At 53.7% G+C, this 25,910-nt stretch overlaps 1 protein-coding gene across 7 annotated transcripts in view; it reads left to right on the top strand.

Moving 5' to 3' along the window:
- The window catches only part of BCAS3 (BCAS3 microtubule associated cell migration factor), a 351,964-nt gene extending 338,376 nt beyond the window's left edge, over positions 1-13,588 (top strand). For 6 of the 7 annotated variants that reach the window (XM_035343348.1, XM_035343346.1, XM_035343352.1 and 3 more), the window contains one exon: positions 12,674-13,588. In XM_035343348.1, the coding sequence (XP_035199239.1) occupies positions 12,674-12,822 (149 nt within the window). In that variant the 3' untranslated portion in view covers positions 12,823-13,588. The remainder of the gene's footprint in view (positions 1-12,673) is intronic. The other variant, XM_035343351.1, reaches the window with a different exon arrangement.
- The last annotated feature ends 12,322 nt before the right edge of the window (positions 13,589-25,910 follow it).

Below are 25,910 nucleotides of genomic sequence, written 5' to 3'. Positions count from 1 at the left end.
TGTTCCCTTGATTTTGAAGGGAAGATGGCCAAAGTCATTGCAAAGCTCTCATAAACTATGCATTGCCCTCATCAGGGGAGACAGGAGAGGAGGCTGGAGAATGGAAACCCATTTATGCAATAAATTGTTAAGTAGTTGAGCTGTTAAATGAACACTTCTTATTAGAGAGATACAATGAAGCATGAGTCACCAAACAGCAAAACACACATTAACACAGCAAAATTCGCATCAATAAATGGCAGGTCAAAAGCTGAAGCAATTAAAATGTTCCAGCCTGAACCAGCCCTTTGGCCCTGCAGCTTTTAGTCCTCTCAGCCGCAGAGGTCCTGGATCTGCTTCTCGTGCTCGGCTTCAGGAGGCAAAAGTCCTTCGATGGGCCCCTGAAGTGCCACCTCCGCAACTTTGAGGGCCTGCTTCCATCCGTTCGGATGCCCTATCATTTCCTATCATCATGCTGCAGTCTGCAGTCCTGCCATCGCCTCTTGTCACCCCCATGCATTTCTCTAACGGAGTATCAGACAAATGGTAACCTGATTTTTGTGATAATCTAGCCTTGCTATCCACGTTGGAGTCTAAGGATATCAGGGCTTGGGGCCGTATCCTTGCTTAACAGCTATGCTGTTGGCTATCTGATGCTCATCTGGTGGAGATGGGCAGACAGAATGCAGGAAGCAAGGAGAGGCAGCGAGGAAAAGGTGAAAAAAAAAAAGGTTGAGGGGGGATTTTTGCTGGGGAAGCACCACCCATACCAGTGCTGCCACTTTCCGGGGCACGTCTCATGGGGCCAGGGTTGGTGACTGCACCCAGGGGCCGGCGGTGCTGGGGCCAGTCCATGGCAATGCTGGGAATGCTTAGCTCTCCTTGAGGTAGGTATTGTAATTCGTGGTATGGAAATAAATATTATCTTTCCTTCCATTCCTAGCCTGCTGTCTCCCCACCATGGATAATATATAAAACAGTAGACTTTTATTCATTAACATTTATGGGAAAATGTTAATATTAAACTGTAAGTGAAAAGCCCTATCTTATTGAATTCTTCTGCTGTGTTATTGGGAGCCTAATTACATTTTGCATTTAAATAAAAACCAGATGACGTTCAGGACGGTCAGGCAAGCATTCTGTAAGTGAGAATTTATCTTGCGATCTGGGTAAACAATGTCTCATCATTTAACAGTTATTATAAATAATGGGTTTTTAAGCACTTTGCTGGGAGTTCATATTGGCTCCACACGGGTTGCACTGAGAGAGAGAGAATTTCAGTGACATCTTCCAGGCATCCGGTGAGGAGGAATCATATCCTGAGCTCACTTCTCAAGCTGCGGCAGTTTTCATCCTACTCTGTTTGTTATTGCTAAATATTTTATGTCTGACACACACACAAAAAATACTAATAGCAAGAAAAATTGCAAATCAGTTGGAAGCATTTTGCAAATGGAGAAACCATCGATGCTACTGCCCGGCAGAAGTGGAATGTGTTTAGGACTCCTGCAGAGTTTCACGCGAGTCATTTTAGAAAGAACCCTCCAAAAGCATATTGGTTTGGGAAAAAAATGGTGCTATATAATAAGTTAGGAGTTCTTTCACAAAGAAGATGTTGAGGCACAAACTAAAGACAAAAAGATAACAGACTGGCTTCTTTTCTCTGTTTCTGCCAGTGCCCTCTTGAATTACATCATTGGTAATTGCATCCCTGGTAATGCGTGAGCTAGTTTAGAAAAAGATTAAAACTTCTAAAAAATGTAAATAGCTTTTTCCCACTTCTGATGTTTATATTCTGTGTTTCATTCCTGCCACTTCAGGCAAGGTGGTTGTGTTTTTGTTGCTAGCTGGCTTTTAGTCTTCGCTTCGTGTTTCTCAGACATTAGCAAGAGTCTCGGAGATTTCTCCCAGGCATTTCCCATCATGGGCAGGGAGCAGCTTTGAATCGGTCTGTCCTGCATCCCAGCAATGAAGGAATTAGTTTTCCATGCAGACAGGAATAGGTGGTAAGTGGATGCATGTCTCAAGCAACCATTTGCTGTTGTGAAAAAATACCAAACCGGTAAGTGCCTAACGCTGGCTGGTGGCAACCACGGCCTGATGCGCCACAAAGCCACCCACTCTGCAGAACGGCTGTTTCCGGGATGTAAACTGTTTACTGCCTTTTTCCGTGAGAGACATTTTATCCCATTTTCCAAGAGCATCCCCGCAGCTAAAATACCATCCTTTTTTTTTTTGGTGGTATTTATTTGTTATTTCCTTGGTCAGTGACTTTCTTAGTATCTACCCAACACATGAACTCTGTGTTTACATCAAAAGCTGATGGTATTGTGAAAGACAAAGGGTCAGTATCACTTCTCTGACCGCTTCCAAAGATGTTTTTTCTCGGAAAGCCGCAGGCAGAAAGGTGCTGGCAGAGGCAGCAGCCAGGACCAGCCCCAGGCTCTCTGCTTGGGCTCGCTGGCACGGCACAGAGTGAGGAGCACGGGTGGCCAGGAATGGGAACACCCTGATCCAGGTGAGCAGGATGGGAACAGCAGTGGTTTCCAACCAGATGAAGATAGCCCCATGCTGGGGGACCAGAAGCAGTCCCATGCAGTGTGCTGTGAGATGCTTGCAGCTCCCCTCCCTGAGACTCTTCTGACTTTCTCCTAAGCCAGGGCACAGCTTTCCCATGGGGGGTATCTCCTGCCTCACTGAGCATCTACTCCCACTGGGTGCTCCCTCACTGCAGCCAGGCTGTCAGTGGAAATGAGGTTTGGCAGCAGTAATCACAATTAACCTGGCAGCCTTCCTCCCTTTATCTGCAGCCATGGAGGCAACAGTGGGTAGACGTGCTGTACAGGGACAGGTCCCTAATGTGATCTGGTGCTTTTTTGCTTTCAGTCAGGGTTGGTTTTATCAGCACCTTTAAAAAATATATATTTGGATTATATTTTGCTAGTATTGTATTGTCACTTGTTTAGTTCACCTTTTGGAAAAGTGACTGGTCACCCATTGAAATGAGTAAAAACTATGCGAAGGAATACAACATGAAGAGCAGGTAGTGGTATTAACTTTTCCGCCAGATGCCCAAGTACAAGGCAGAATCTGAACAGCTTGAGATGATTTAAATTGCCTTTCATGTGGGATGTGGCTAGAGGAATGCCTTGGTTTGCCATTAGGTCTTTAAGATTTCACACAAGAGTTATCCTCTGCTACGTGCTCGTCCGTAGGCTGCAGCTCATTCACGCATTTGACAGTGCTTGTAACAGTGTGACTAAAAAGGCAAAGCGACTTAGAATTAATACTTGGAACAGTTTTGAAAATACAAAATTTTAAAAGGGAAAAAGTCCTGGTTAATTTTATCAACTGCCTTCTGGTTCCATGGGTAGGAAAGCAAACTGCTGTGCCGAACATCTCCCTCAACAAGAGGCCAAATTAAGCTTCAGATGTCACTTGTATCAAGGCTCTTTCATATTTATGTCTAACATCAGAATTTGGAGCTATATAAATAAGACAGAGCGTATTCAGAGTCTCAAGCAATCCTGCAAGCAAGCGAGCCCCCGAGGTTGGCCCGTTGTTTTTGCAGGCCCGGTTAACACCCAGTCTAGGTACAGACTTGGTTGCAAGAAAAGTACGGCAAGCTCGGAGTGCTTCGGAAAATTAGGTCTGTGTTTAGAAAATGGGTCTGCTCGAAGCAGCGATGTCAACATCATCTTTGAAATAACTGACGAAATACATCAAATAAGTTCAGTTTGGAACTGGAATTACTGGGGTGTGTTTGGAGTTTCTCAATGACACTAAAACTAGCTTGGCGGAGATGAAAGGAGGAAACCTCTGCTCGATAGATTTCCACCTGAGCTTTTCAGATTCGAGAGCCTTGAAGCATTTAGATGAACAGACAGGGCTGAACCCGGGTGACTTCATTTTGTGTGGCTGCGTGCACTTCAGTGAAAATTTTCTGATTTGGACCAGCTGAGCATCTGCTCCCCCCAAACTTTCAACTTTTCCTTTGAATCAAACCCAAATTCCAGTCCGTTCTAGCTTCCTCCTCAGCATCAATCTGCACCAGGAAGACAGCTCAGAGCCTCTCGGTAGCTTTCCTCGCTGGCCAGAGAGGCCAGTTTGTGTCAGAAGTACTAGAAGTTGTGCCAGAATTACTTTGCTTTGTAATATTATACTTCCAAAATGAACTCAGCAATACATTTTTGTCAGAAGCACACAATCCTCCCCGCACACATGCAAGATGCACACATAGGCCCACTCAGCTTAGAAGTTGTCCTCCTCCCAGGTCGTCTTGTCTTCCTAAACCAGGATTTTTAAGGAGGTCCAATAACCAAGGCAACATCACAAGAGAGGAAAAAATAGGTCTTAGACATGAAAGGAACTTGCTGCAGTTTTGAGGTTTCGGCATGCCTCAGATCCCCCCTTCGGCATATCAGTGAAACGCTGCCCAGACCGTGAGGTCACCACCAGATTTGTTCTGTTGGTGTTCAGGCAGCTTTTCCATACCCAGCTTTTTTGCTACAATTTTTGCATTGGGTGCAAGAGAGGAGGAGGCCACAGGCAGCGCTTCCCATGTGTGGTGGCTTCGCTGTGACAGCCTTCAGGCCAGGACCCGCTCCCCAAGGTCTCGGGTTGCTCCAGGTCTGGTGGAGCTGATGGGAAAGGGCATGCCAAGGCCCACATTTTGGGTCTAGACCTGCGCTGGGTAGACATGTGGTGGTTTCAGGAACAGGGATGACTCCTCCAGAACTTCTGAGCAAGACCCGAAGCCTCTGGGCAGCATAGGACACAAAGTGGAGCACACATTATGGAGCTGGTAGGTGTCGTGAACATGCAGATATCATTTAATTTCTGTTCTTTATGGAGTCAGAGGTTGACAGAGGGGTCACTGTTGAGCAATCTGAGGCACTCCCGTAACCCTGAGAATGAGAGCCCAAACCCAGGAATTTTAATACAGTGTTTTCTCTGCAAATGCTTTTGGTCTGATATACACAGATGTGCTGCTTGCGTAACAAGAGACAAGATAATTCTGCCTAAATACATTAAAAATTTGTATACACACTGCCTTGCACAGGAAAGCATGCATTACATTTAAGGTACATTATAGGATTTATGCTAGCAACGTAGTAAAACTTTCAAGATGGGGTAGGAGAGGATGCCTGTAACAAAAGCAACCATATCTGCATATTCATTTTAAAATTCTACTGGAAATGGTGCATACGGAGTTGTGGGTCTGCATGATGTTTATGGGCTACAGAAATCTGTTTTCTGTAACCATTCGACGGTTCCAGTTCTTGAAATTTCACATAGTCTGAAATCGGCAACTCATCCTTCTGAAGTGCCATTTATGTAGGAAAACATCCTAAACCTCTTTGCAAAAATATACAGCTCTAGGAAACTTGAGATTATTTTTTAAAAGCACTGCAGTCATTGTGAAAGTGCCTATCATGAAGAATATTGTCTCTCTAAATGCTAGTCCTTTATCTAGTGCACTTTTAACCTTCCATAAAATGTTCAGAGTCAAGCCTGGCAAGACGCCAGAGTCTTGGGTCTCATGCTGCATGGAACCAAGTTGTGCGGAGCTTTTCGGTTTCTCTTCTTAAATGAGAAACGAGCTTTTTTATTTTTCGGGAGACAAAACTCTTCCGAAGTCCATGCATGAAAATGTTTTGTCTGTATCTCAACAATCTCTTCGTGCTTGAAGTAAGTCTAGTCATTTATGTAAGTTCACATGTCCTCCCAGTTTTGTAAGTGTTAGACGTTTGGCATCTTAGCATTGAAATAAGGCACTAGAAATGAAATTTTCAGTCTCTGAAGGGCTCTGATGTTCAGAAGGCTCAGTCTTCAGTCCCCTGGCTTTAGCCTGCCTTCTGTACCTCCTCATCTCCTTGGTAGATCCTGCCACCTTTTTTCCGAGATGCCAGGTTTCATTTCCAAGTGCATCGTATTAACGAAGTCTATGTGGATTCAGTGTTAGAGTTATTGTAAGATAGTTTGAGTGTAAGTAATATTTTACATAGGCCACTGAATTCTGATTTCAGAGGAGTTGTACAGGCAGTGTTTGCAAGTCTTCTTTACTTTGAAAATTTAATGTGGGTGCTTGTGTGGTGTCTCAACATTTTGAAAGATGCAGCAGGATGAAGTGCTTTTAATATGGGGATTGATTTTCAGTGTTCAAATGCCATAGTGTTACATTTCCTCTTTTGAATGGAGTTAAAAATCTGTGGGCTTAGAAAAAAATAGAGGTCTTTAGAGCAGGTTTGTCACAGCCTCACAAAATATTGCAGGGAATTGGTCCCTGCAGCTGCCCCCGCCGGCTGCCCCAACACAAGGAGAGCTGGGCACAGGACTTGGGGCAGAGAGCAGGTTTAAGGGACTTGTAAACATTACAATAATCTTACTCATTTTTAAACATTACAGTAATATATGAAGACTTTGAAATTTGGAAAGGAGCACTGTAAAAACGCATTTGCCCAGAAATTTATTTTCAGCCATCTCAAACTAAAAGGAGCTAGGAAAATTAAGAGCTTCAGTGAGTATTCAGTGCTTGCATTTAAATATGATTTAATTAAATTAAAAAATTAAAGATTTTTGCTTGTCAGTATACCCAAGTCTGCAGGTGGGTGCAGGTCCCAGTGCGGGACTGGGGCCAGAGCCAGCGTCTGGGTCCTCGCCTCCGTGCAGCTGTTGAGGGCTGCTGAGCTGTGTTACCCTCAGAGCTCTCTGCTTCACAAAATCATGGGTTTTCAGAAAGGGAGTACCCCAGAAAAACCTACAAGTGTGTTATCAGCAATGCAGTTTTAGAGCCTTGGTATTAGGGGAGGTATTTCTGTGTACCAGTCTGGTTACGTGCCTTTGGCTTTTGAGCCCTTTTCTGCCTTGGGCTGTGCCACGCATGTCCCAGGTGGCAGCACTGACTCCAGTGGGGACTGGTGGTGTTCCTAGTAAACGATCATGCAGTCCTAGAGCCAAAAGTGTCCAGCTGAGTTTGGGTTGTTGTCTAAACACGGAGAGATGGAGAGCATACGTGTGGCAGTGCGTGTTGGTGTGCAGGGGAGCAGGAGCCGCACGGCTGGGGCCGGTGAGAGCTCCGCTGCGGGAGCACGTCCCCCTCTGCTCAGTAGCAATCAGTAAAATAAAAATGTTTAACTAATCCATTCACTGGGGAGCATTGTGTAAATTACAAACAGTTTAAGAGATCCTCAAGACTTCCATTGTGTTAATATAAATTGCCTTTTAGTGTTCGCTTTATATAGGATCCTTTTGAATGGAAATCCAGATGGCAGAAGCTACATAATTATTATTCATTACAGTTAATAAGTAACACTCAGGAGCCCCAGTCAGCTCCGCAAGTCCCCAGTGATAGGCATTGTGCAAATATAAGAGTAAAAAAATAGTCCTTGCTGCAAAGTATTTTACAATCTTGGCTAAAGAGAAGGAGGCGTGAAGGGCCTCTGCCTTCGTCTGGGACCGTGGAGCAGGCTGTCGTTTCGGGAAGCGTGTCTGCAGGGAGTCTTCTGAAAGAAGGACAGAAATTATCCTTGATTGTACAACACGGTTCTGCTTTTGCCCTTGGAGCTGTTGCTTCGAAACATGGCTGGGGAGAGGCAGAGGGGCCGAGGAAGCTGCTGCCTGCCAGCCCTGGCTCGTGGGGGAGCCCCAAAACTTCCCTGGAACAATTGCGGTGAATGACAGCGACAAAATCAAGGAGATGCAAGCCCTGCTGTCCATTACCCCGCTTCCTGCATTCCTACTTGTTAATTGTGTAATTCCTAACGAGTTGTGAGGCGTCTGCTAGACTTCGGGATGCGTGCTCGCTCTGACGCTTCCTTCCCTCCCCTGCCCAGCCTCCTCCCTTGCCAGAGACCTTGTTCCTTTAAAAATGCCATCCTTAAAAATCAGAAATACTCAGCACGGAGAAAGGAAAAGGGAACTTGACATTAGTTGAGCTTGAAAGGCTTGGTGCTGTGAAAAGTGACTGACGTGTGAAAAGAGGCTACAATTAGTTCTTTCCCCGAGCACTCTCCCATTCAGTCCAGGGTCACTCCTTCAGCGAGCTGCGGCTTTGAGGGTAATGTGTTGTGACAGTTTGAGATGATGAAGAATAATTCTTGTATTCAGAGTTGCTGCCGCTTCCCCGCTGCCCTGACACATCAGGCTGCTGTCATTGTATCATTTATCCCGGCTGCGGCTCCGCCGGGCTGTGCCGGGGCTTGTGCAGCGCTCGGTAGGTAGAGGAAAGGGTCAGCTCCGCCAGCAAATGAGTTTTGAGGATATTTTGAAACTGTACTTAACAGCCCGGTGTAGGGAAGGGCAAACAGAGAGAAAGGAAAAACCATTAGAAGAAATAATGCACTGGAGAGGAGATTTTTGAGTAGACATAAAGGAGATACCATGGCTTCAAGTGGACCACTACAGCGAGAGCACAAATAAGAAAGGCAGCATAATTTATGAGTGTTCCGGGCAAAAGAGGGCTATATAGATTTTCTTCAGGCATTGAATTAATGTGCCATATAAAATGGTTTCACATTTAAGCTTGGCAGGACTTTATACCTTTCTAGATTTGATGAAGTCCTTTGACAGTTCCTGGAGCTTTCTGGAAGTGGACAGACAGCTGCCCCCACGGGACGGGATGCTCGGCCTGCCCCATGTCCCTCGGCGCCCCAAGCCACTGCTCCTCCTCACCGCTGGGCCCTGGGCAGGCAGAGAGTGGCTTTGGTGCTACAAGCGTGGCGTTCAGGAGTATGAACAGAAATAAACATTTCTTGTGTGTGTGTTTTTTAACAATCCTTTCCAGTTTGTCACACAGAACAGGCACTGAAGGCAGGCCGCAGTCTCCTGGCTGGCAGAGCGAAGGTAGGCCCGGCCTGGTGGCAGCAGGTGCGCTGCAGCACCTTCAGCTTGCCGCTGCCCCGAGCAGCAGCGGTGCCATGCCAGGGCCGAGGGACGAACATGCACGGCAGGGAGGGCAGAAGGTGCTGCTGCCTTCAGAGAGCTTGTACCCTGCAAGCCCTCATACTTCTGGCACCCTGGGTGATGCCAGCAGCGCCCCTGACTCTTAGCATCAGAAGCACAGCAGGGCCGCTGCCGTCTCCCCTCAAGTAACTTTCTCCTCATGGCTTCAGCAGATGTTGCTGCTCCTTCATCTTTTTTCCTGTTTTTTTTTTTTTTTTTTTTTTTTTTTTTTTTTGGTCAGTCAGAACTTCGTGAGTCGTTTCCTCTAGGGACGGGGGCAGGTTTTAGTATTTACGTTTCCAGTATTAGCATTTATTTGTGTTTGTGTTTGTTTTTCACGGGCTTTTGAATGCCTCGGGGAGCCATTTATGGGGCCAAAATAATGCAAGTACTGGTCTTCTCACAGTATTTCATTTCCTTGATGGTGGAAATGCTAGGAGAAGAGCAGGTCTCATGTTATTTTGACCCCATAAATAGCTCCCAGAGGCCCCTTTCTTCCTTCTCCCACCCACTCCCCCCCAAATCAAATATTTAGGTTTCTGCAAGGCCTGACTTCTCAACTCTGGTTATCTTGCTTCAGCAGAAGCAAATTGCAGTTATTACAAAATAGCCAGAGAGTCTATAAGGCAGAATGGGTTTTATATGATGCACAATTTGTTGGCTACTGTACAAGTTCATTAAAGTGCATCAGAAGCGGTTGTTTTACTGGTACATTTAAGGAAGTTAATGCATCTCGACAGTGTGTGCATGGGGGAACGCAGACACAATAACCCTCAGACATGCTGGGGCCAAGTCCGTCCCCGGCAGAGCTCCGCCGAAGTGAGCGGCATCTCCCGCCGGGAAGCTTTGCCCCGCTGTGCACGAGCGGTGCGGAGCCCAGAGCCACACAGCCGCCGCTGCTCCGTGCTCATGTCCTGCAGCAGCTTGGTCCTGGTTCTCGTTTTCCTTAATTCTCAGCCAGCGTTTTCCCAACGCGTAGGACCGACTGCTTATGTGGCATGTCTTGGTTGGCTCCAGGAGCTATTTCATCTCCTTCCAGCTGTGCATGTCCAGTCTGCAGAGCTCAGCTGCTCCTTCAGGGCTGCTCAGAGGTGGGGATCTGCTCCTTCTGATGCCCAGCAGCCCAACGAGCATCCAGCAGGAACGGCATCAATGTCCCTGCGCAGCTCACTCTGCCCTGCTGGCAGGTCTGAGGGCAGAATCATGTTTTGCTTTTATTTTTTAACGGTATTTTTTATTAATGAAACAGCTGGAAAAAATGGGCTAATTTGGGGGAATGCAGGAAGGTGCACTGGGGGTCATGTTTGCAGGGCAGGGTGTCCCTGGTGACCATGTCATGTCTAATTGCACGTCTCACATGGCCCAGGTGCCGCAGTGTGACCCAGCCGTGCACGAGAGCCCAATTTCCCCCGCGCAGCAGTGTCAGGAATTTTACAGCGGCTCTTTAGGTATCGAAATACACGGCTCTTCTGCCTGGCTGCCTAATTGGTTCCAGAGTGAGCCCAGGCGCAGCGTGGAGCAGTTTGGGAGCGCTCAGACACGTTTGTCCAGGGCAGCGTGCTGGCTGTCGTCGTGTCGGGATGGCAGTTCAGGCATGGGAGATCCCCCATTTTTTACCTGGTCCCCTCCAAACACAGAGCACGCTCTGGAGCTGGAAAGCTTCCCCTCCAGCTCCTCCTGAGCCTTTGCATTTTCTTTAACCCCTCTTTTGCCTCTTCCCATTCCTAATTAAGAGATTTTAGTGCATGACAGCAGCAAGCGGAGCCCGCGGCCTCCCCAACAAGGCCCCGCGCCCATCGCTGTGCCTCCTGCACTTTTTGTCCGTGCTTTTTCCCTTCCTGGCATCAGCCTCTGCAGTGCCACCCCCTGGCAGTCCCCCGCAGAGGTGACGAGTGCTGCTGGCCGCAGAAACGCTGCAGCCCCTGAAAATCCTCAGTGCCAGGCTGAATCCCCCCAGACCCATCCCATGGCGGGGTGGGAAGGCCGTGGCAATGCTCAGGATGGGACGGAGTGCAGGAACGTGCCCTCACACTTTCCCCCCTTCCACCTTTTGTTACGGTTACTGAAAACACAACATGTGCCTGAAAATCAATTATAGCTTAAAAAGGGCCGGGGTGGGGGAGCGGAGGAACCTCGGGAGGAGCTCGGCAACCCTAACGGTGTCTGATCGGGGCCGGAGCGTGCTCCGGCGCGCTGCTGATGGCTGCCCGGCGAGCGCAGGCTCTGACGTGAGACGTTTAACCAAAGCCAGCTGTGTGCAGGGGAGATAAAAGCACCAAATCAGACAGGATAAGCACAGTATTAGTGTGGGATACGCCACTCATTTCTGATTTAAATTACTGTTTTTACTTCCTGAACTCATGGGAGAGTAAGGATGTGAGGAAAATGGAGAGGTTTATGCACGTACATTCTTTAACAAAATACTGGCAAGAAATGGTGATTAATCCAGCTGAGGTCATTATCAGTGCTGCTTATAGGGTGACCGACTTCCTGCAGATTTGTTTTTATGTATCCTGGGCAGATTATCTCCTCAGCAAGTTACCTCTGCGATCGGGATTGCATCTCCCAGCCCTCACAAGGTGTGTGCTCACGTGGCCGGTACCCTCCGGTGCCCAGGTGGCACTGCGAGGACACTGGAAAGGGATGCTTGCTGTTTTGGTGAAGAACTGTCTTTCTGCTTTTGCCACGCACGGATACGTCCTTGTCTTGGGGTCCCACTGCAGCAACTGTCTGCGGAGGAATTTGTCCAAACTGCTCGCCCCGTGTCCCTTCCCCAAGCGGGGCCGCGCAGACGCAGGGCCGGGAAGTCGCACGTAGGGCCGCACGTCGCAACTCGAGGGAATATGTCCCGTAGGCTGTCACCATGTGTCCAGGAGAGGAATCCTGTCGTGTCCCCGTGGCTCTGCCTAATCTCACTGCTGCATGCCGCCGCTGAGTGCTGGGCAGGGTGACACTGCCCAGCGGCGCTGCTGCATGCTGCCACTGACTCAACTGTTGGGTTCAAGTGGCTCACAGAGAGGCCACGGGTCCAGACGATGCTCTACACACACAAAAATCCTAGTGCTTCAAGATTAGGGAGCAAGAAAGGCTTCGGGAGGTCAGCGAGGGGAGGAGATGGTTCGATGTGTGTGACCGGGAGAGGGAGAGCCACAACGAGGCGTTCTCTTTTACTCTGGGCCACAGCCCAGGCACATAGTAAAGGGGATATTTTTGCCTCAGAAAAGCAGAGAGATTTATGTCTGCTTATTCAGCATAAGGGGTTGTAGAAAGTCCCTGCTGCGATCTGCAGTGGTTACGCACCGCTGGTACACACTGCCACTAACTAACTGGTGCTGCTCCTCTCCCTCCGTCCCAGCAGCACTGCTGTTGAGGAAGGATGTTTCCTCATCTGCCTGAGTACCCTTTGCACCCTGCTCAGTTCAGCCATGAGCATCCCCAGTCCTGAATCCTGGCAAGCCCCCAGTTATTGGTCTCACCCCCAGCAGAGGGCTTGCCGTGCCAGGCAAAACTGAACGCCCCCGGCCCGCTGCTGCTGGGCTGAAACGCAAGCCCAGCAGAGATACGGGACCAGGAGCTGGGATGCCTCAGGAGCGATTCGTCAAATCGCCCCAGAAAAGATGGATGACAAGCAAATGCAGCTCTAGAGCAGGGATACAATAAACAGATTTGTCAATAAAGCGGCCGTCTAATGGCACTCTGGGTTCTTTTATCTGAAACACTAACCAGGGCCTCTTCTCTCTTCCCATTGCAGAGCTTCAGCGAGAGGGAAGCATAGAGACGCTCAGTAACAGCTCCGGTTCCACCAGCGGAAGTATTCCACGCAATTTTGATGGTTACAGATCACCCCTCCCGACTAACGAAAACCAGCCTCTCAGCCTTTTCCCCACAGGATTCCCGTAAATTAGTCAAACATACAAGGGGAGATCAAGACAGGGTAACAAGCTGTCTCTCTGCCTAAACAATCTTGATGTGTCTGTCACCCGCCAGTTAGCTGCCGTGCTGGATGGTTCTCGTTACCCTGATAAATATTGACGACTCTTCCGCGTAAACCTTCCTGGAACGTACTCACAGAATCTTGACTTTGTTTTCCTGTGCAATATGAAGAGACTCTGTCTTCAATCCCAATAGCTCTGCGGCTTCTTTTTTTTCGCTGTGTTCAGGAAGAGATTGGTTGAGAAGAAATCTTTCTAAGCCACTTTCGGTCAAGCATATGGTTTCACAACCGTTCTCTGCTTTTTTGTGCTCAGAGACAAAGGGAATCTCGGTAACGTGTGGTGCAAGCGCCAGCCAGGAGCTCCAGCAGCCTGCAAAAGTGCCGAGCATTAACGAATGAACTGGAGAGAGAGGAAATTCAAGGACTTTCTGTGGACAGGGTTGATCATGTTATTCCTTCCTTGTTGCGTCTCCTTGCTGCCCTCCTTCCCCTCTAGATTCATCAGTGCCAGGAGTATTACAAATGGAAATGTTTCTTTTTGTTCTTCGGAAGAATTCTCTCTATTGCTCCAGTTTTACTCTAGTCATGTATTTTAGAAACGTACTTAATTGACTAACTGCAGTCACAGATTTCTCATACTTGGTTATAAAAGTTGTTCGCTGGAACTCAGATATCTGTCCAGAAATGCATGTGTCATTGAATAAATCTAAGTTAAACAAGAAACTACTTAAATGTCAGTGTTCGTGGAGTATTACTGGGCTACCCCTGTGTTTCGTAGATCTTCCTGGACCAAGCACTATGTGCATATTTTCTAACCGAGGGATTTAATTAAAGCCACCGGTGGATGGTATTCAGCCAGTCTAGCTTGGTTTTGCATCCCTGTGTGTAAGAACTTTTGAAATGTAAACAGTTTTTTACAGTGAAAGATTTAAATGGTGCTCCTTGCACCTCTGGAAATCAGCACCCACCGTGTGTATGTAGGTGTCCAACCCGTGCCCCTTCATCCTGCTGATCCATGAGCCGAGGACCAGGCGCTCTGGCAGCAGAGACGTGCACCTACCTTTAGGGTACTGCAGGATCATGTGGGAGAGGCTTTCGAGAACCCTACAACATCCTGCACCCGTAACACCGCGCTGAGCGCGCACCGCCGGAGCTGCGCAGCTCGCGCTGAGGCAGTGACGGGCTCGCACATAGTAACCACATGAATTTCTACATCTCAGCCAACTTGTGTTGGGAAGCAGAAAGTGAGGTGGGACTGTCAGCTTATGAAATTTCCTTCCCACTGCTTGTTTTTAATAGAAGCCGTTTGAGTCATGGAAATGAGAGGAAACTATCTAAACCCACAAATCTTTTTGCACTCTTGAAGCTGACACCAGCCACACTGACTGGTGCAGGACTGACCACCCTCTTCCTACTCCGTCCCCAAACACCAAATATCAAATTCAGTCTTGGGCTTGATTTCTTTTTATTTTTTTAACTGTAATGCCATGCCTCAGATCTCAGAAGTTATTTTTCTCTCTCTTCAGGCTTGCAAACCACTAATAAAAACTGAGAGTCTGCAGCAATAATTTCAGTTTCTTACATGGTTTTCAGTCAGGCCTTTCTCAGGCAAAAAACTTCCTTGGGATGAAATCAGAGGAGAGTTTGCCCATAAGAACTTGCAGCTCCAGCCCACTGGCTATATCTGTGCTCGCAGGCTCTGCTGTAATGCTATGTTTCTTTTATGTCTGTAAAATAATGGATTGAAGTAAGTGCGTTAGGGTAGGGCTGGCATTGTGAACAAATGGAACCACAGGGTCAAGTCAGTCCACACCAGTTAGGGTTTTTAACACAGTTCAAGCCAAGGTCAGCTCCAAAAGTTCAAACAAAATCCAGATTAACACATACAGAAGGGATTGTGTTGTCACCGTGATTCTTGCTTCCTTTCAGCCTTTCCAAAGAGCAGCCGTAAGGGATGGAGATCTTCTAAAGGCAGGCGACTGCTGTTCTTCCTCTCGCTGCTGCCTCGAACAGCTTGGTCGCGGGTTCTTTGTGAACACACAGAGTAGGATAGCACATAATGCGGAGTGGTGTCATTGGAAATGTATTTGTTGTTGGCAGGCATTAAATCACTTTTTATAAGTGCTGCAATACGGCCATGTGGAAATTCCCAGTCTGCAAGAAGCTCCTTTGAATCAGGATGTTTTGTTTAAAGGGGAGGGGGGGGGGAACCCTACAAACTGGGGCTGTACCAAAATATTTTCAGTCTGGTTCATTGAAAAGAATGTCCTAAATTCCCCGCTGTCGATAGCCCTGTAGCCAAATTGTTAAGAAATCCTTGAGCTTAAGGGAAAAAAAAGGCAGAGCACTGCAGTGAGGTGGCTAATTTAACTTTAATTTGATACTTTCACAGATGACCCAGCAGAATAACCGAGTTCCAGCTCTTCGGTGAGACAGTGAAAGCCAAGAGTGTTGCAGCAATAACTCTGTAGGCTCCGATTCAACGTTCCCAAAGTGTTCACGGTGCCGGACACACACGTGTGGGCCTGACACTGCCCCAGCTCGTGTGCCAGGCTCGGGCAGCCACACAAAGCCCCCTTGGGCTGGCACCAAGAGCTTCCCAGGCCCAACACCTGCCCCGCATGCCCCCAGGCACCAGGGCCATATCTGGAAGCTGTACGGGGCCTGGGAGCTGGGGCCTTGCTGCACCCATGGGGTTTGGCTCCTGGGAGCAGGATCGGGGTCCCCGGGCAGCACCCAGGAGCAGATGGGGATGGATGAAGCTGTGGCCTGAGGGGGGTTTGCCCCCAACTCTGATTTAACCAGGTTTTCGACCCCCCCTACACCCACTCCAAAGCCCGGTTGGAGCAGAACGCAGCGAGAGGCTCGTGGTCCTCGCGGGGTTTCGGCCGAGTGTCTCTTGTGGGAGAAATAATCCAGGTGAGCTTCTGAAATGCCGAAGTTTCAAAGGGCGCAGCTGGCAGGCCGTCACAGGCAGCGCAGCAAGAATGCTGTGCCATGATATAAAACACTGTCTCGAAAAGAGCCCAAAAGACATGCGGGACTCGCAGGGTTTTAAACTGTTTCCAGTAGTAGTAAGCAGCGGCCTCCTGCTGAGTTCAAAAGGCAAAACGTCTCATTTAAAGCGGGGCGGACTGTATATCACTCTGTGCATAAAGTGGAGCTCTTCTATTAAAAGTTGAGTTCAGATTTCATGAATTAACATGAAATATTGCTTTCTTATTCTACCCTGGTTTCTGTAATAAACACACGCATGTAGCGTGCTTCAGCTCGGGGGAAGGTTCGGCCGCTTGAAAAGAAGTGGGAAGTCAGAGGGTCTCCAAACGCTGCCGCTTGGAGCTGGGGCTCAGGGGAGGACCAGAGGGGTCAGGAGCTTCCAGGTGCTTCTGCCCCGCCATGTGGGAGCAGGGACCCACACCGTGTCCCCTCTGTCCCCACACCATGTCCCCTTCTCTGCCTCAGACCCAGCCCAAATCTTGCTGGCGATGAGGCCACGCAAAGGCCGGTGCGGGGAGGCAGCCGGGGCAGGGCAGGGAGCCTGCAGGAGGATTTTGCTGCCTGGAGCAGCTGTGAAACCTCCCCGCCCTCCCCAAGTACAGGGATAAACGTGTGGTGCTTTCACGGGGCTTCGTTAGGGTATTTTTGTTGTTGTTCGGGTTTTTTTTGAGGATCCAAGCTGTGTCCGCACTGCGTCTCTGCATTTCTTTTCTCACTTCTTTGCTTTGGCTTGTTACTGTGCAGGGTAGGAAAGTTTGCGCCATTTCCTGTTGTCTTTCCCTTATGCTCCTGAGATATTGTAAAAATGTTCGGTATCCTCCAGTAGGTTGTAATCACTTCACCCTAATGTTTCACAGCTGCTAAGTGTAACTTTAAACCCAGCCATTTGAATGCTTACAATTAGCGAGTCAATGGAGCTAAGATCTCATCTTTGTGATTGAAAAAAAAAAAAAAAAAAAGCTTTTTTTTTAATTCGAGTTTAAATTGGACAAAATGGGAACAAAAGTTGTGGAGATGAGGCTTTTTTAACGCAGTAAGTGATTAGTGGCTTATGTGCTAGGAAAAAATAATTGAATCCACTGCTTGGCCTGCCTCACAGATGAAAAAGGCGCCAGGACAAGCATGTGTCTGTGGCAGCAGAGCCTCTGTCCCTGCACCAGCCCCTCTCCGTGCTTGCTGCTCCTCTTCTGCATGGCCAGTGCCAGTGAGGACAGACGCAGCAGGACACGGGAGGCTTCATGGTGGCCGTCACATGTCCCTGCATGGAGATTGTGTCTCTGGACGTGGTCTGGCACAGCCCTTGGGCTGCCCGGCCCCGGCTGGGCTTCCCTTGGCTTTTGCCCTCCCGCGTGCTGGCTGGCAGCAGCGTCCCCGCAGCCGGAGGAATTAGGAAGTCGAGGTGTTGCATTCCTGCGGCGCTGCCAGTGCGGGGGCCAAGGGGATGCCTGCACGGCTGTGCCAGAAAACGCTACCGACTGCGCGAACTGGGCACGGGTCTGCTGAATTGGGCTGCGGGGGCAAAGGGCAGAGCTGCAGGTGGAGGTGGGGGGGTCTCGGCCCCCGTTCGGCCCACGCTGCCCACCCGCCCCACGGGGCTGCCCCGTGCCCAGGGGGGTGCAGCACAGCGAGCGCCGTGTGTGTGCGTGCAAGCACAGGGCCGTGGGGCCCTTGCTGGTGGCCAGGTTTTATGCAGAGCTGTTTGTAAACATGTCCTAAGCCTTTTATAAAACAGCACAGGGTCAATTTAATCTCATGCTGTTCCTTAACGTTAATTGAACACAAGTGTAAACCGAGGCTCGTACAGAGGCGTCCTCATCTCCTGGCCCGACGGGGTAAAACCTCCTTTGGCCGATAGCGCTGCTTGTGTTCCTGCTCAGTGCTCTCTCCTCGTGCACGTTTCCAGAGCAGGTTTCAATTACCAGAAATGCCTTTACCCTGCTGAAAGCAAAGGGCGCGTTGTAACGGGGAGGTGAGTCACGAGCCGCAGGGCCGCAGCGTGATGGTGGCAGGGCCGGTGCCCGCCCGGCCCACACGGTGTTGGGGCACCGGGAGACGCAGGCCTCCAACCGTGGTCCTGGGTCCAGTTCCAGTTTTCACAAATTCTGGGGAGTTCAGGTCTGGGATATTGGTTGTTTCTGTTACTCAGGGAAGAAGAGGTCTGTGCAAGGGGCAGGATCCTTTAGGAGTCGGGTATCTGTGCACTGGTGCTTGTCCCACCAGTCACCACCCTGTCCCCTGCTGGACTCGGATGTCGTCTAAACCTGCGCATCTGTCGGTGAGCTCCTAGCTGAATTCTTGCCTTTTTTGCCAGAACTTCTGCTGCAGGAAATTACAGCAAAACACAGACAGCCCCGTGCAGGTTGCAGGTAGGTCACAGACATGGGTGTCATCAGCCAACTGTCCCCATCCATGTCCCCATCCCCTCGTCCTCCTCCCAACACCTCCCCAGGCTGGGCACAGCACAGCGGGGCCAGGGCTGCCCACAGCCCTCCCTCCGCACCCGGCCCCACCACCTGACCATAAATACTAATTAATAGCAAAGCCCTGGATTAGATCAAGGGGAAGGCTCTGAATTTTCTTGGGAACTTCTCTGTCTGAAAGGTATCTTAAATATTCCCTAGCACTCAGCCTATCAGTAGGTCAATTATACGGTGAGCAGTCATACGAAGTTAATTTCTAATTTAATGCAATGTTAAAAGGTTGTCAGGTTAAAATCTAATCTATAAACAAGACATGAAACGTCTTTTTAAAAAGAGTGTCATGAGCCAGTCCTGGCTCAAACCACAGGCTGCTGCTTCTTTTATAGGATGTAATTACTTCCCAGTGAGTATTTACAATATTATTATAGGACCGTAATAAAAGGCCGGTGCCAGCCGTGTCCCGGTGCCAGCCTAGCACCGCTCCCGCTTCCCCCTGCCCGCACGCAGCCACCGCTGTTGCAGCCCTTATCTGGGGAGGTGAGAAGTGCCGGCGTGTGCGGCCCCGTGCCACGATAAGCGGGATGGGGGACACAGGGCTCGTGCTTTCACTCCAATACAGGGGATGGAGATGCCCGTGCCGTGTCCCTGCACCCCCGACGTGTCACCCAGCCCTGCAAAGCACCACACTGGGCAGTGCCAGGGGTGCTGGCTGAGCACGTTTGTTCGTGGGAGGACTTTGGCTTGCCACAGGCTGAAGGTTACGGGCCGTGCTCGGCCCAGCAGCTCCGTTCAAGCAGAAAACCAGAGGCAGCACCTGCAGCCCCAGGCCGATCCTCTGCGTCCCCTCCTCGCCTTTTGCTCTGTCCCCATGTCCCCATGTCCCCATGTCCCCATGGCCATGGAGGGAGCAGCGGAGCACCGGGAGGAGGCTGGGGGCTCCCCTGCCTCTCCTCCAACCCCAGGACACCCGTGTGGCTGCCACCTCTCTGGGAACATCGAGGTTTGCTCCCCTCGCTGTCAGAAGGGGAAAGTCCAGCAGCCGTGTGACAGCGGAGGCGTTGTCCCACCCATGGGGCCCTCGGAACCACGAGGTTCCTGCGTAAATGTTTCAGACTGACAGGGAGTCGTGGTGTTTGTGGGAGCTGTGCAGGATCAGGGCTGCCCTTGCCTGTCCCAGCCGAACATCGCCAGGGACCAGCCCTGCCGTAGGTCATGCAGCGAAATCATGTGGGATTTATTTTTTTCAGTAGAAATCTCACTGGCTCCAAGGGTTTGGATCAGACCGGGACATGCCCAAGCTTTCGTCTACACCCACAAAGCCTCACAAGGTGTATTTTTTTAAGGAAGACCACGATTTTGATGGGAGCAGGTGATATCCGCGGCAAGGCTACATGGTGTAATGCAGTGCCAGTGCTGAAATGGGGACGGGGAGCTGCGGATGCGCTGCTTGGTCCAGGCCCCTGTGGGTGCAGGGCGGCCGGGCCAGGACACTGCACAGGGCTTGTTTTCATCCGCGTGCTTTCGGGTAAATTCTGCTGCGCTTTGTAATTGAGAAAAGCTGTTGACGAACATCTGCGCAGGCACTGTCCGCTCTCATCCGCTCACCGACTTCGTTAGTGCCTGCGCTGCCCTTTGATGTCTGTGAGTCACTGGCCTGGCCTGGCTGCCCTGCAGACGCTGCCCCGCTGCCGGTGGGTGGGTGGTGGGCAGCAGCCGGCCCCGTGCGTGCGAAGAGGAAAGTCCCCTGGGGCCAGGGAGGTGCTGATGTGCTTTGTGCGGGTTTTGGGGACGGTGGCTCAGGTGCTCTCACCTCGAAGGGCTGGTGATGCCTGGGTGTGAAGAAGGAGCCAGGTGGGGGGCACTGGGTGGGGGGCATGGAGTGGGGGGCACTGGGCAGGGGGTGACTCGCAGCAGCCTGTGGCCGGGGAGTGCAATCCGTGGCCTTAATCCCACCGTGTCCTGCACGCTCTCAAATCCCCTTCACTTCAATGAGCGCTTGTAGTGTCAGGCCTGCGCCGGGCGAGACGGCGCGCAGGGCCGGCGGGGAGGATTTGCTCAAGAGGCACTGTTTTTAAGGTGAGATTTGAAGGATGGAAGACAGATGGCAACTGGAGAGGACAAACGGATCAAGTGAAGGGTTTGTTTTCAGCATGGAGGGGAAAACACAGGAGGGAATTACCGCCGGCTACAAAATGAGGACTATTAATACCTGCAGCGTCTCAAGCCCTGCGCGGGGATGCTCAGGGCACGGCGGGTGGGGGCAGCCCCGGCCCCCTTGCAGCCCAGGAGTGGGGTTTTTCTGCGGAGATGAATTGATCCCTGCGTAGCGCCCGAGTGTACCCAGACAAAGCCGGGAGAGGGGTTATTAGCCCCGCCATTGTGTCCACTATCTTTTCTTCCCTTTCGGCTTCCCTCCCCGTGGCCCAGGTCTCAAAGCCCATGTGTCAAGAGATTAGTGACCTGCACGAAGGGCAATTGCTTGCTTTGTGCCGGCAGCCCGGCGTCGGGGCAGTTATTTACTTGTTATTTGGGGCTGCCTCCGTTTAGGTATCCTTGGAAAACACGTCTGGAGAGCAGGCTGCCGGCGCCGCACGGCACACGTGGGAGAGGAGCTGGGAGAGGAGCCGGGCCTGGGGCTCACTGCGTGCCCCCACTGAGCCCCCCAAATGGTGGGGGACAACTGCTCAACACCCCGGCACCTACAGAGAAGGAGGAAAAACCTGGGCTGTGGGAGACACGGGGGTTAGCTCGGCTGTTTCAATGTGCAGGCTCGTTTTGAAATTAAAATCTGGGCAGGGTCTGCAGAGTGCCTCGGCACAGGGCGCTGCACTGCTGCCGTGTCCTTCACAGAGTCTTCTAGGGCAGTGCTGCTTTTTTTGAGGAAATGTGAATAAAAACGATGAGAGATGGTTTCCATGCGGAGCTGGGTCTGTGTCAGATGTTTCATGACTGAACACCAGCGAAAGGGACAGGTGCAGCAAGCACTGAGAAAGCTTTATTCCTGGCCGTGGCCAGCACATTATTTATTTTGGCTGCCTTTATTTTCTCAGCAGTGAATTGCACACTCCGACAAACATGAGACACTGAATTCTGCAATCCTAAAAGTCAAACCTAGAACAACAACAAAAAAATCTCATGTGACAGGAGAGCAGCAGCGTCAGCTCCTGGTGCAGATTTGATTTCAGATGCATTCCCAACTCCTGCCTGAAGCCCGGGACGCCGGCCCTGCTTAGCCCCGCACGCCCAGCAGCGTTCACCTCGCCCTGCCTTTGATGCTGTAACTTTTGCCGAACCCCTCGCCCCACACAGCGACCACGGCAAGGGGATGGGGCCAGCCGGGTGTGTGACCCCCGTCGGGGCTGGAGCTGCTCCCACCTGCTTCAGAAGAACAGGAACTGGGGGGGAGAAGCCTGGGGCAGGACCCAGCCGGGGAGCCCCCCCTTGCCTTCAGGGCCCCCTTTTTCTGTAGGCAGCGGCCCCGGAGCGGCTCCTGCTCTGCCTCCTTTGCAAATCACAGCTTGGTGCTCAGGGCCGTGTTCCCCCCCCCCGTCCGGGCCGCGCCGTCGGGGGGCGAGCGCAGAGCCCAGCGCAGGGCCCCGAGGTGGGCGAGCCGCGGCTGTCGGGGGGCTCGCTGGCTCCCTCCCCGCTGTGCCAGCCGCCATCCAGGTCAGACTGCTCAACGGTCCCAAATCCTCACTTTTAATCCCGCAAAGGAAGGGGGCGGGAGCCGTAACAGCATTATTTGATCAAATAACGTCGTTCGCTAATCTCTTTTATTTAAGAGATGAACCGGCCACGCAGCGCCGCGCTGCCTCCCCCTCTCGCCCCTCCCGGGACCGGTTTCTCTCGGGAAAACCGGCTGAAAACCGGGGCCCCGGCACCCCTGAACGGCGATACCGGCCCCCCCCCTTCCCCGCCCCCCCGGGACTCCATGGTTCCGCTGCCCCGGGGCCGGAGCGCGCCCCGTCGGGGCCGAGCCGCCGTCACGCGTGGCGGAGGGGCCGAGGGAGGGGGGGGGGGCTCGGCCGCCGCTCGCCCCCGGCCCCATCCCATTACGGCGATGAGGCGGCGGTAATGCCATTAGCCCGGGGATTACGCGCCCGCGCCGGGATGTGACACACTTTCTCAAATGGAAGTTTTTTAAACAGAGGGATTTGCATGATCCCCCCCCCCCCCCCCCCAAACACACCCCGCCCGCCCCGTCCGAGCTGCCGCCCACCCCCCGCGGTGCCAGCTCGGGTTTCACGCCGCGGGGACCTCCCTGCGGGCCCGGTCCGTCACCCTACAAGGGAACGGGATCAGGGCGGGCGAGGCGTCGGGCCCCGACGGGGGGAGCCGGGCAGCCCCGACGGGGCGAGCCGGGCAGCCCCGGGATGCGGGGCCGGGCGGGGGTCACGCTGCCCCCTGCCCAGGGAGGGAGCTCCGTAATTAAAAAATAAAATCAAACGAGCGGCGGGGCTCGGCTCACAGCAGTGTGGAGGTAACGCGAGGGCGGGGGGGGGGGGGGGGGGGCCGCGGAGGATGAGCCCCCCCAAGCCCCCCGTGAGCCCCCCGGCCGGGCCGGGGTCACTCGCCGCCCGCCCTGACAAGCGGGCTGGGAAATGTGTTTATAAGTGGTTCAAACTCTGGATAAACTTCAGCGGCGTTTGTGTCTGCGTCTCCCCGCGTGTTGTTATTTTCCAGAAATCTGGATTACTGGAAATATTTTCTTTAAAGCGGGAGAGAAATCTAAACAGTCTGGGGGCTCGGGGGGGGGGGGGGGGGCTCGGGGGGGCGGCCCGGGGGCTGCCGGGGCGCCGCGGGTTTCCCCTCGCACCGGGGCCGGTGTGGGATAAAAACCCACCGAGAGGGGCCCGGTTACTGCCCGGGATGTGCCGGGCACCGGCCCCTCCCCGACCCACCTGCAGGGCCGCCGCCCCCGACAGGCACCTGAGCGGGGTGGGGGCCTCTCCCCGCCACCCCCCAGGGTTTTTCCTTCCCAGGTGGAGCCGGGGAGGCACGGCCGGGCAGGGAGCGGGGCCGGGGCTGCTGCCGGGACTCCGGGATGCCCCTCGCCCCCTCCTCGCTTCTCCCGGCCCTGCTCCCCGCGGCTCCCGTCGGGGTGCAGAGGGGTGAGTAGGAGCTGGGGGGGGGGGAGCGGGACTGGCGGGGCCGCAGTGTCCCGGTAGTGCCGGCCCCCGACGGCGCGTCCGCGGCTGGGGCCAAGGGCTCCCCCCGGGGCCGGGGGGGGTGCAGCTCCCACCCCGCACCTGCGGAGCTGCTCAGGCCCACCCGGGCGGAGGCGTCGAGTGGCCGCAGGTGTGTCCGAGGGGAGCGACCAGCCCTGGCATCTGCGCCGGGAAGGGGGCCCCGACGGCTCTCCCTGGGCACGGGGAGACGGCTTCGTCCCGGGCTGGGCCCCCCTCCTGCGCAGCCCCGTCGGGGGGAGCGAGCCCCGGGGCGCGGGGCCGCGGCGGAGCCGGGAGGAGGGGAAGGCAGAGGCCCGGCTGCTTGTGAGAATTGTTATTTTTCATCAATCACCCGCAATTTGTGTAAGTGCCCCGGACAGGACACCAGCCGTCCTGCTGGCTGGGGTCACGGAGACAACACAGCGATGGAGAAGAGCAAATTGCATTTGCTCACCAGCTCACAGATCCAAATTACGGCCCTCGCATGGCGCGGGGAAGGGAGCGAAAGGTCCATGTGACATGAGGGAAATATGAAGGACTTTGACAGGTCTTAAACGGCCTGGCGCCAAGGCCTAAGTCTACCGGCTAAAAATAGAAAAGGGATGATGAGTGGAGATGGGCAGAGATGAAAGGGAAGAGCGAGCGGGGCCGCGGCGGCACGGGTGGGGCGCGAGGGCGGCCGAGCCGGGCCAATCCCCCCAAGCTGAGCCGGTCCCGTCCCGTCCCCCCAGGGTGTCCCGGCCGCCGTTGCCCCGGCCCGGGGAGCGCTCGGCGGCGAAGAGTCGGGCAGGGCAGGAGACCGCGGCTCTCCTTCCCCGGGGCCGCTCATTGCCGAGGCCTCGTTGGGTTTTGCCCGGCCGCATCGTGCCAGAGGCCACGTCGATGGGCGCAGGCTCCTGGGGTCGCTTTCGCGTCCGTCGAGGCCGGGGAAGGGTGCCCGGCTCCCCTCAGCCCCCACCCCGCTGTCCCCTCGACGGGCGCGGCACAGAGGGTCGGGGAGACGAGGCTGCTCTGCATCGGTTTTTATTCTGCAGGCGAGGACTTTTGCGACGTTACAGCGGTGCGGGGGGCGGCGGCGGGGAGCGGCAGGCCCTGTGCCGGCGGAGAGGCGACGTTTCCTGGCGGAGCCGCGGCTGCAGGCAGGGCCCGGTGGGCTGCGCCCCGCCGTTCCCCTCGGAGGTGGCCGCGGGTCGCCGTCGGGGCCGCGGGAGAGTTGCCCCCGGTGTGGGGCAATGCAAGGATCCGGGTTCGCTTTGTGAGGTGGAAGGAAAATACAACAAAACAAACAAACAAACAAACAAACAAAACGGGGGGGTAGAGAGGGGTAGGAAGAAAAAAAGCCCGAGCAAGCCCCATTTTTGCCAAGGCTGCTGTCAGCACATTTCCGCGGTGGCGAGGCAAAGTCCAAAGCAGGTCTAAATTTCAAACCTGCTCGCCACCTCGACCTGTTCAATGGTCAGCGGGACCCCCCCGGCCCCACCGCCCCGCACGGCGGCCGGGACCGGCACGGGCAGTCCCGGAGCGGCCGCGCTGTGGCCGCCCCGTCGGGGGCCCGGCGGCGAAGGTGAACCTGCGGCGGGGGGGAGCGGCCCCGGGGACAGCCGGGGCTCCGCTCGGGGCTCTCGGCGACGCCGGGAGGGCAGCGAACAGGGCTTGCTGTCAGCGGGATGAGCCGTTGTGGGGGCAGAAAGAGGGGAGAGGATGCGGTGGGGAGAGGGCAGCCGGGGGTCCCCGAGTCCCACCCTGCGCGGGGAGCAGCGCAGCGCGGCCCCGAGGGGACAGCGGCCGCCGGAGCTGGACGGGGACGGCATCGGCCGCGCCTCGCCGCGCATCCGCGGAGCTGTGGGGCCGGGGAGGGGGGGCGGGCCGGGGGGCAGGGGAAGGGGCCCGCCTCCGCTCCCCCCGTCCCGTCTGGCCGCAGCGCAGGCGGCGGGGGCAGGAGCCTTGTAAGGCTCGCAGGGCGCTTTTTGAAGATTTGGGGGTAAATATGAAGTGACAAGAGACGGGTCTTTATTGTGAGGGCTCAGCCGCCTGGCGCCAGGGCCCTCTTCAGCCACCGCAGCCCTCAGTTAATCAGCGCAGATCTCCAAACGGACCTCTCCGCGGGGACACCCACCGCGCCCGCCGCCCCCCCGGGCCCCGGCGCGGCGGGACCGGCCCTAATCCCTCTGCAAACAGCCCCGGCATTTCCCCCTCCGCCTTATCTGCCTCCCCCCGCCCGGGTAAACAGCCCCTCCGGCCGGCCAGAGCAGCGCCAGCCCCGGGGGCCGCTGCTCCGACGGCTGGGGCGGCCCCGGGGGCCCAGCCTCCCGCTGCCCGCCCGGCTCCTCGCGGGGCGCCCCGACGGCGGGGTCCGCGCCCCGTCCGTGCGCTCATGGCTCCTGGCGGGACCCCCCCACACGCACCCCTCCGTCGGGGCGAGGGCAGGGCGCGAGTGTCCACCACTCACCCGCGCTGGAGCTCGCCGCT

The sequence above is a fragment of the Oxyura jamaicensis genome, chromosome 19 (genome assembly GCF_011077185.1).
Source record: "Oxyura jamaicensis isolate SHBP4307 breed ruddy duck chromosome 19, BPBGC_Ojam_1.0, whole genome shotgun sequence".
Taxonomy (NCBI): Eukaryota; Metazoa; Chordata; class Aves; order Anseriformes; family Anatidae; genus Oxyura; species Oxyura jamaicensis.
The sequence above is the reverse complement of the archived record's forward strand: the minus strand, read 5'-3'. Positions and strand labels throughout refer to the sequence as shown.